The sequence below is a fragment of the Enoplosus armatus genome, chromosome 8 (genome assembly GCF_043641665.1).
Source record: "Enoplosus armatus isolate fEnoArm2 chromosome 8, fEnoArm2.hap1, whole genome shotgun sequence".
NCBI classification, from domain to species: domain Eukaryota; kingdom Metazoa; phylum Chordata; class Actinopteri; order Centrarchiformes; family Enoplosidae; genus Enoplosus; species Enoplosus armatus.
This window is the reverse complement of record NC_092187.1, coordinates 20,983,369-20,994,704: the sequence shown is the minus strand read 5'-3', so window position 1 is coordinate 20,994,704 and position 11,336 is coordinate 20,983,369. Positions and strand designations below refer to the sequence as shown.

Below are 11,336 nucleotides of genomic sequence, written 5' to 3'. Positions count from 1 at the left end.
TGTGTACCGTGGGAATACTTATTGGTGGATGTGTACTGTATTATTTTGTGCATATTTATTATGTTGTCTATATTAACTGTATAAGATGTGTTTTCTTGTTCTATTTTCTCGGTGCCTTTTTAACATCTGCCCAGGGACAACAGATGAAAATTCGCCGTCTAGGCTAATTTACAGTTCTTTTCAAATAAACAAATTAAATTAAATAAATAAAAATGAGAACATGGACTTCTGTGACCTCCGTCCAACTTAAAGCCAGATTAAGTGAAAACAGCACATGCTTCCTTTTACAAATGAAAAATTCAATTTATAAACAATAAAACGCACCATTGATCAGTTCAGTAGCTTATCACAGCTAATGTTAGCAAACTGTAGCTAGGTATTGCTGCGTATCTGCCGTTGCTGAGTTTATGACTCTTCTCTACTGTTGCGCAATGTTTTTTAGCATTTACCTTTATACTGTAATTTTCACCTCTGGCCACCGTCAATATGTAGCCCTCAGTCTGACTTTAACAGACATTAATATAAGACAACACTCCAAAAACAGGGTATTATCAAGCAGTTTTATTCCCGTTAAATCAGTGATTTATCGTCCAACATTCCCCGTTTTACTTTCTTAATATATTATATAATTTAATTGCATATGTTGGTATGAATTTATTGTTTAAAACTGTGATACTTGAGTTACAACCCAAACTAATCTAGACACATGGTACATAGTATTTGGAGAGTGTGAAACAAAACAGCTCGACGGTGAAACACAAAGTGTGCGTAAGGATGTGATGATCTCGAGTCTGATGACTGCGTATGTTGTGTTATCATCACTAACGGGATAATCTCCAGGCATCTCAAATCCCACCATGTGCATGTTGATGATTATCTGAGGAGGCCAGTTAAAGTAGATTCACGCCGGCAGTCGAAAATGTTTGAATTGTTTCCGTGGAAGTGAACATTTCAAGGGAAAGTTGAATTTTCAGTATGACAGATATTTGATGCTGTGTGTTCCTTCAGACTGCAAAGGCAGGGGAGGCAGCGGTCAGAGGCACCATGGAGCCCGTCTCAAAGTCAAAGTCAATCAGAGTATGTGTGATGGTGCTGACGGTGCTGGTGGAGGAGCCCGTTCCCATGCGGCGCTCCTGGAGGCTCTGGAGATAACTCTGAAAGGAAAACAGGAGAACAACACGCTGTTATTTCGCTGACCATCTACTGTGACTTTACACAGTGAAGAAAATCAGACATGATGAGGCTGTTTCTCATGCAGTCAGAGGGAACTGACTGGTGGATGTAAACTAAGTACAAATTCAACGTACTTGTACTTTACTTGAGTGTTTCCATTTTATGCAACTTTATAATTCTGCTCCACTACACCTCAAAGGCAAACATTGTACTTATACCACCAGAATATACCACTATACCCAACAGTATATAAAGTAGTTAAAATGCGCTCAACCATAAACATCTGCAGCAGTAAAATGCAACATACAAATTAATGCATCAGTAATATTAATCCAGAGACACCACATATAAGTACAACACTGACAAGGACCATTTTACTGCACAATGAGTATTTTTACTTTGGATACTTTAAGTAAGTTTTGCTGAGAATACTTCCATACATACATATGATATTGCTACTTTTACTCAAGTAAAGTATCTGAGTACTTCCTCAGGGAATTGAAAACATTGATTATCAGGGTGAGATTGAATGAAAAGCTCAGCCACTGACCGGCGCCAGGACGTCCCCAGCGTAGCGTTTCAGCGGTGGAGGCCTTCGCCGACGGTGTGGTGGAGGTCTTCTACTGGACTCTCTATATTTGTACTTCTTGGCATGTTTCTTCTGTTTTTTGGGTGCAGCTGGGAAGCATCCAAAGGGGAGGGAAAAATATAATGAGTATATCACATCACAGAAGGAGGTTTTGAGCTCTGGGGGACATATTTAACATGAAAACAGCCTGAGTTTGAATGCATCAGTAGGTGCAGACTGACTTAAACTCACCTTTTGTGTGTGATACTCCTTTGGCAGTAAACCTCCATTGTACCAACACACCTATCAGACTCATAACAGGCCATATCCCAGTGATCGCCCAGTTAAACCAGCAGAGGGGACGTGGGGCAACTTGCCAAAGCACATCATACACCTGATCTGGCAGCATAAACGTCCCCACCAGGTAATCCACACACAGCATCACAGTGGCTGCTCCAAACACAGATGTGTAGACGACGGTGAACAGTTTCTGCCACTGAAGTGTGAAGACAGCAGTGACAATGCTGGCAGCCAGAACGGCGCTGAGAGGCACCCACACCGGAGTAAGGCTGTGAAACTGTCCGACAACCACCAGGATGGCGAGGGAGAGCAGGCCCCCCAGCTGCAGGCCGCTGAGGAGGAGTCCCATGGTGGACACCAGCATGGTCATCAGCCCGCAGAGCACACCCACGCCCAGGCCGATCCCCGCCTTGGTCTCTGTCCCCAGCTGGACGTCCAACACAGGCTCCTTGTGGTACAGGAGGAGTACGGCTGCTGAGCTAAACATGAAGCCGGAGAAGAACATGACCATCTTGAAGCAGCGGTATCCTGAAAAGTGGAATAAAAACAAGGTTAGACTCAATTAAAAAAAAAAAAATCCATACTCCATCTACTCATCCATGTAAACAAATTCAAAAACAAAAAAGAGTTTCGATGCTTATTAAAAAGTGTACAGATCAGTGCAGCGTTTTGTTTGTGAGCATTTCTCCTTATTTTACCTACATTGCATTTGTGAGCAGCTTTGCAACAAAAGTTCTACTTGAAAAGAAAAAAAAGAAAAAGGAATGCAGTTTATTTGCTTTTGATTACTGTCAAAATGTTCCAATGTATTTAGTGTTTGTTACAAACTCATGTTAATTGTGGTTTAAGTACTACTGTATTGTAATTTATTATTAAATATATAATTGATTGAAATATCTAAGGTTTGGCGTCTTGAATTAAAACAAACTTTGAGGTTGATACTGATAATTTTGTCTAGTATGTCAGTCAGACTCAAGACCACATAATCTATCTTTACAGTAAAACAGTATATTCAGGAAATAGAATAGGTTTTCAAATGTCATCCTTATTTAATTGCACATCTTTGTTTCACGGCTATTTGTATAATTTTGTTTGGAAATTAGCACGCAGACCCTCATTTTATCAGAAGTAGTTACTGTTTCACAGCATTATTTGATAATGTCTGTTTCATTTGAAGCATATTGAGGTTTGCAAACTATTTTGTGAAAATTGGGCCTTTTTAAAACACCGTCAACATGTTTTCTGATCAGAAGCCAAGGAGGAGAAGTACGTCCTGCTCAAGCACTGAGGAACAGTTGCACTCCTCCAGTACTTTCACTGGTTTCTTGGCTCGAGCCTTTAACTGAAATCTCACTGCTTGGCCGACCCTGCTGACGTTCACGGGTCACACATTGCTGAAATGTATTCTATAAGTGAATTTGTTCCAGTATTCGTGTCCAGCTCAAACATCTGTCATTAACATTTTTATAATGTGAGTAATATCAGAGCTCGCTCTCTCTTCATCTTTTTGCTCACAACTCTGACGATACTGCCTCCAACTGCACCGCTGAAACTGCTGTTGTCCTTGAAATGATTCATTTTTCTCATTCATAATAGTCCTCACATGCAACGCTAACACTCTGGGAGTGTTACTGGGAACACAGACTTTGGCAGTGTGTGTGTGTGTTTGCATAATGTCACATGTTTCAGGGAGCAGGTCAACAACAGGACTCTGTGCTCCTCACAATTTGTGCTTATTGGATTTGTGTCCATATATTTTCTCAGTAAAAACTGAGACGCAGACTTTTTCTTATTGTTTTGGTAAATCTCCCTCACAGCATTTTACTCCACGTACAGCTCGACAAACTGCTGTTTGCTGGAACGCAGAAGTTGTTTGTAAAAATACAACATCACTGTCAGAAGTCCCATGAGCTTTTGTCAGGTTTAACACAGTGAAACCAGCGAGACGTCTCACAGTGCAACAGGTGGCACTTTATTAATGATAGACACAGGCCTGCACCCATCTGCCTCCTCCAGCTTTGTGCTCATCCACCCTAAACCCCTGGCAGCTTTCAGACACCTGCCACTGTGGGTTTAAGCCATCAGGTGAGCTATTGAAACATTTAGAGTATGAAAACAGTGACTATAGGGATGTGTTGAAATAGTGGCTTTAAGCAGCCTCTATGATATGTGTACATTGACATTTAACATTAGTTCTGGTATCATGAATACATACCGAAAAAGCAGTAGATGAGGCCGAATGAAAGGCAAACAGAGCAGACAATAGATGGGATGACTTCATACTTGATATTAATCTCAAGCGTACATATGTCCACCTCAGCTAAGCCAGCTCCTGGCTCCTCTGTAGCATAGAGTGAAGTGACTGCCATCTCAGAGGATTATTGCCTCTATTGCTGTGCGGTCGGTCTGGATGCGAACCCGCTTTGTTCATTGAAGATGGGAAACCGGATCGTCCCGCATGTGGCGTCCAGGGAAAGAGGAAACTCCTGAACGAAGAACTTGTACTGAACTATTTCCTGTTGTGCACCTGCAAAAAGAGGAGAGTGTTTTCAGCTTTCATGGCAACAAAAAGTCAGCTCTGGGGCTTTTTTTCCAGGCTGCTAACTTTTAGAGTTATAAATCATCAAGTTTTATGAACATCCTGTTGAGTAATCCTTCAAAATATTACTTTCATTCCATCATTACGCTTTCAGATGTTGTTATTTAAGTGGATATATGAGAGGATGTGACTCTTTCACATGTGCAAATCCCTGTTCAGGAACCAGAGAAGGAAACTGGGGATCCCCTCTGAGTTTAGTCTCTCTTTCCTGGTTCTTTTGTTCAAGAACAGGATACAGATGAGGGGAAATGACCTGGTGGCTCGGTGCCATCGTCACACGGGCTTATTGTTCTGAGCATGTGGTTAGGTATTCTGTTTACTGAACAGCACAACAAAAACAAACAGCTCAACAACAATACAAGCTATTCTAACACCCAATAAAGAGAGCAAGCGGTGGAAGAAGTACTCAGGTCTTTTTTGCTTGAGTAAAAGTAGCAATACCACAGTGTAGAAATACTCTGTTGCAAGTCCTGCATTTAAAAGTACAAAAGTATGAGCAATAATCAATAAAGTCTGATCTTATTTCAACCTGAATCTGCAAAGTAACTAGTAATGAAAGATATCAAATAGATAAAAATAGATGAATACTTCCCCCTGAATTGAAGTAGAATATAGTGGCGGCAAATAGAAATACTCCAGTAAAGTACAAACACCTCAAAATTTACATATGTAAATATAGTTACATTCCACCACTGGTCACAGCTTTGCATCACTTCTAAACTGAAATAAATCACTATAAATCATTTGTTTTTTAACTCAAGGAGAGTACAAATCTAACTGTGTGAAGGCATGTTTACTTACTCCTCTCACACTGGCTCAGAGTACAGCTGTCTACCTACAGTGTGTGTCACTGTGAGGACTTTATAAGCCCTTCAGGCAGATCTCACGGTCAGCAAATGGAATTAGAGGAGCTTTAGCAGGTGAGCGATCCTCCTGTCTGCTCGTGTCCTCTTGTAAAGGTGAGGGTTGAACACAAAAACACTTACACTTTCTTACAGGACCTTGGTAAAATAAAAAATAAAGCTCTGTGGAGGATGAAAAGCTACTGAGATAATTCCTATTTTATTAGTTTGATATGTTTTTGTGAAACTCCACTTCATGAAAGATGTAAATCTGTAACTTCATTCCGCAGTATGTGATCATCACCTACAAGATCGAAGAACTTCCTAACAAAAGATCAGCGATAAATAACAGTGATGAATCTGTGAGGAAAGAAGGCATGAAATGACAAAATAATATTTCTGTGGCCTACCTGGAACGGGGCATATCTTCGCAGAGGAAATGTGAGCTTTAACAGAGAAACAAAAGCATCTTTTAGTGGCAGTGGGTCAAATTCCAGTGAACCCAACCGGGAGCGAGCTGTCAGGAGTTCGTCTGTGTGACCGTGTGGTTCCCTCTGTGAGCTGTGGGTGAGACTCAGCGTCCGACCTGTGCTCATGTGAACAGCTGACGCCTGACTCTGAGAGGGAGACCATCTGCTGCCAAGTCCAAGGCCGAGCCAGCTGAGAGTTCAGCTCGCACTGCCCATGATCCTCCCGGAGCCTCCACTCTGCCTCTGCATTATTACTTCAGACCTTTATTTCACTCAATTTGGCACTTTTTCATTCAGGTTAAAGTTGGCTCAAGGTAAAGGGACATTGCTGTTGACTCCTAAAATGTCATTTCTTCTGGGACTTTCCTAAAGAATATAATTTAATCCCTTCGTTATGGGATAAACTTGACTAAAAAATATTTCTATATATCTTTTTTCCCCCTGAATGTTACACCTCACCTCTTAATTATGAGCAGCTGAAGCTTTCCAGCTGGTTTCCTACAATATTTTGTGCCTTGTCTTGTCTGCAGGCGTATTGATCTGTTGTGGCTGAAGGTTTGGACGGGATGCAGACAGCCTCTCTAGAGCAAACAAGATAAAGTTCAAATGCAGCTTTCAACCAACATCAGCACTTCACAAAATGTGGTTTTGTCATGAGTGCTATCATTGTAGTTGTAATAAGTAGCATATATTTCTTAACTAGGCTGTTTTCACACCGTCACGTTGCTTCACTCACCAAATATCATGTGATTTATCATGCACAAGAATGTATTTAAGTCTAACTGTAAGGCTGTGGGTTTTATTGGCTAAATTACAAATACATTGCGTGCATAAATGATGAAAATCACATCGCATCAAAGAAACTATTCTGCTATTATTATTTTGTTCTAATATCTTAAGGATCATGATGCAACAATCTCAAAATCATCAATTCCTCCCTGAATTCTGTCCAACAATCTGTATTTAGTGAAATATATGAAATTAAATGTAAATATTGACGACATTTCCATTATTTCCCATTAGCGTTTGTGATGATTAATGAACGCTTGAAAAAAGAAAAAAAAACAACAACAAACAAAGTGTATGGATTGTCATGACGTTGGCCTTGCTTTGCCTTTTCATCTGCTGTGTCTAAGTACTACCTGACCATGGATGTTTTAGAGCCTCACAGAGCTGCTAGCATTGCTGTAGTTGTAGTAAAGGCACTAAAAAGCTCATGTACTGCTTTATTATGTATGGAGTCCCAGAAGGATCACGGTGGGAATTTCTTTCTGAGCTACTTTTGTGTTTTAATTAATAATTTCCTGTGTGAGAAGTGTAACACCAAATGAATTGAGACACGTGTATGAGTGCCACATGTGTTACGTCTGCTAATCCTTTATTTTTCTTTATGTTCCCCAGTGTGACTTTCAGCTGTGTTGTTGTCCCCCCACATGCTGTCCCTGTAATCACACGTACTTACTGTAAGATCATGTTGGAAGTTAACTCTCAATCATGACGGAGATTGCTCTATATTCATATTTAAAGCAGTCAAGCAAAACTCTCATTTATAGACGCCACACTGATATGAGGTAAGTCTGGAGCGAAGCATCTTATGAGCAGAGTCGTATGTGTTTTCAGTAGAGCATGAAAGACCTCGCATCCAGTCAACGGCTGAATTACGGCACAAACACAACAGCAAATGTCAGGGGGGAAAGAGCAGATTAATAATGGCAGCAGAGATTGTCATAACTGCAGGGACACTGAGCTGCAATAAGGTTGACATAGCCAGTGAAATGGAGCTGTCTGGCTGAATTAAGCTCCTCTTGTGAGAAGCGTAATAAAGACAGCAGCAGCTTGTAGGCCTTTCATCACTCAAATATGTCTTTCTATTGTCTGCTTCGGCAGATCAAAGGAGAGATCAGATAAAAACTGACTTTAGTACTTTGGCGGAGGGCTTATTTAATGTATTTTTAGCCATGTTATAACGGCAGGACGGCAGGATTTGTCTGTCGGTCTGTCCGTCCACCATCTTGGTCCAGACTGAAATATTTCAGCAACTATTAAACTATTCATTGACTGACATGACTTGTTGTACAGATATTAATGGTCTCATGGTACAAACATTCAGACATAACTTTTGTGATCCCTTAACTTTCCATCATCAGGTCAAAATGTTTGTTTACTTCTACAAAACTAATGACACTCCCATCAGCCTCACCTGCACTTTGTATTTAGTGTTCATTAGCAAATATCAGCATGCTAACACGCTAATATAAGCTGGTGATATGGTAAAGATTATACCTGCTAAACACCCACATGTCACCCAGCATTGTCATTGTGAGCCAACAGCCTCACAGAGCTGCTAGCATGGCTGCTCTTGTCACAAGCTTAAATAATCATATTCATTTTTTGCAGCCACGTGGTTGTTATTGTCTTTGTGTTGTTTCTGTGTTGAGCTGATATTAGTTTCAAAGGAAGCAATGTGTCACTAATAAGAAATTATTGACACAATGGAGATCAATCCCAAACTAGTTGTTACTTGTTGTAATTTGGGCTGCTTCTCTTCATTTATTATCCTGATTTCTATTAATCAGAAATCACACAATAATACACATTTAGGGGTTGAGCGTAGAGGAAAAACCTCCCCTCCAGGGACACATAAAATATGAATTGACAACTCTATATTGACGGCCGTGTTGCTCCTAGAAATATCATAACACACGGTTAATCAATTCATGAGACGTTGCTGTGCGATTCTTTATGACATTTTTGATTGCAGAACAGAGAGTATTGATCACGACTGACCAACCCTGTACATGAAATGTGTTTTTCACCTGAACGACTTAAAGAGCCGTTGGAGGGAAGTTATATTGAGAAGTTTTATAAAAATGTTACGGTCAGAAAGAATAAGTTGGATGACTCACCAACAAGTTCTGGCATTTAACAGTACATGTCCAACTAACATGCAATACCTAATGCTTTATAGATACTGACTGTGCGAAAGAAATAGAATAAATAGATCCATCCAGCTTATTTGTGACAACATCTAACATAATTTTGTCAAAACGCATCAAATGAGCAACTACAACATAACCAGTGATCAGGAAGTTGTTTTTTATTTCATATGAATTATGTTAAATAAATTATGTTTCATATTCAGCAGGCAAGTACATTTACTCAAGTACTGTACTTAAGTACAATTTTGAGGTACTTTTACTTTGCTTGTGTATTTCAGCTTTATACTATTTATACTTACTATACTTCTCCACTACATTTATGAGGGAAATATTGTACTTTTTACTCCATTTATCTGACAGCTAGAGTTCCAAGTTACTTTACAGATTAAGATTTTACAAACAAAACATATGATCAAATTATGAAACATGATACTGAGCTATAAACTAAACTATCAAACAGTATATGAAGTAGTTACAATGTGCTTCACCTTCACCAGCTGTAACATTAAAATGCTGTCCAACATCAGTAATAATATTCCAATAATATGATATATATAATAGTATAACTCTCTGAAAGGGACCATTTTGCTGAACAAGTACTTTTACTTACTTTAAGTATATTTTGCTGTTAATACTAAAACTAGTATTTTTTTACAAAGCAGTAATACTGCTTTTATTTAAGTAAAACATATGAGTACCTCTTCCACCACTGACATTACAGTAACACGACAACAAATGTCACTTTTGACATTTGTATGAAATGAATCAATTATGTGTATGAAGTCTGGTTGTTGCTGAGTGCCTCGGGCTCGTATATGTCCTGAAAAAAGGGCAGAAATTCACATGTTATGGAATTTTGAACCTTGTAAGTGTTCCTTATTTTCCATGCCAAATACATTTACGTCATATGAATCATTTCTAATCAGTCAGTGCAATAATTAATGTTCATGCTTTTAACAGAAAATACAATACAGATGCTCAGATGAAACTTAAACACTGATAGACAAGACTTGATTAAATACGCAACCTTTTTCTCACAGTGGTGACGCTATATGGACAGCCAGGCGTCTCTTAACACAGAGGACGTATGCACAATCACTAACGATTACAAATCTGGTTGCAGAAATGGTTATTCAAAGGAGACTCCCATATTCCTCTGCTTCACATTACGCTGCGGTAACATATATGGTCCTCATACATACTAACATGCAGTTAGATTGAATTGTAGAAACATATGCAGAACATACAGCTAATTTTTCTAGACCATGTTTTAATCAACAAAGGTCTCTCATACAGGCTTATTTATTTATCTATTTATTCAAACCTTTTTTTCTAAGCACTTGATATTTTTAATGACTGCAAATGTAACATCACAGGCAATAATATTGACTGAACACCAAACATGCAGCGAGGCTTCACAAAAGTTCAAAGTACACTGATAACCACTGATCAATATCAAAATGTTTGCCGTACAAATGAGTGGCGATGAAAGCTTTGCACATCCACTGAAGCATCCGTTCACATGTGTGCTTTATCATGACCCACGGTTTTTATGCTACATCCACATTTATAAATGGATACAAATCTTCTGACATCTTTAAAACATCTCAGAGCAGATTTTACACATTAAAGTCTGCTTACAGGTCTTGGGAGTACTACTACTGCGTGGTGTGGAGTTTTCCAGACCTCTGTAGCCTACATCGTGGGTAATGTGGGCGCCTGGTTTTGACAAGGAAGAAGAATGTGTGGAATAAAAAAAGACAATATTTCTGGTTCTGTTGCATCAATTTTGATCCTATTTTTTAACTGTCTACCCATCCACTACTAGTAAAAGTACTCATTATGCATTATTATTGCTGATGCATTCATGTGGGAGCAGCATTTTAGTGTTGTATTTGTAGGAAGTGGAACTTTTAACTTTTTAACTTTTTGACATTTAATAGATAGATGTGAGACTTTTATATTTCCCAAAAAAGTTGAATAAATGTAGTGAGTTATTTTCCATCACCGGCTAAAAGTATTCTTGTTTTACCAAAAATCTACTAATATTTATTGGCAGATATTTAGACAGAAACAGCTTTAATGTTTCAATTAAAACTGTAATGATATGATGTCTCAATGTTCCCGTAAACTCATGTTGGTTAATCTGAAGAGCAGAGAAGCTTTCGCACAAACAAACACATACAAAGACTCATTCAACTCCCATAAACCTGTACATGCACATGTACAGCTGCACGCAGCTTCTCCACAATCACTTTAATCTACAGCGCTGGAGAAAAGCTTGTCTCATAGCAACCGCTCCTCAACCTCCACAGGTCTCTGATGCAAATAACCCCCTGATTCTAAATGACTATGTATGGGAGGTTGAGCAGAGAAGGAAAACTCAATATTGTTTCAGTGTATGTTTTCATTCAATCTGACAGTCGTGTGCGGTACTGAGATGAG

At 39.1% G+C, this 11,336-nt stretch overlaps 1 protein-coding gene across 1 annotated transcript; it reads right to left on the bottom strand.

The window, feature by feature from the left end:
• Positions 1-1,004: 1,004 nt before the first annotated feature.
• LOC139289307 (transmembrane protein 198-like) lies at positions 1,005-4,410 on the bottom strand. The gene is made up of 4 exons (XM_070910886.1): positions 4,257-4,410; positions 1,994-2,569; positions 1,724-1,851; positions 1,005-1,154 (listed from the first exon to the last, which is right to left on the bottom strand). Exons 1-4 carry the CDS (start codon positions 4,408-4,410, stop codon positions 1,005-1,007), a joined length of 1,008 nt encoding a protein of 335 aa, XP_070766987.1.
• Positions 4,411-11,336: the final 6,926 nt, after the last annotated feature.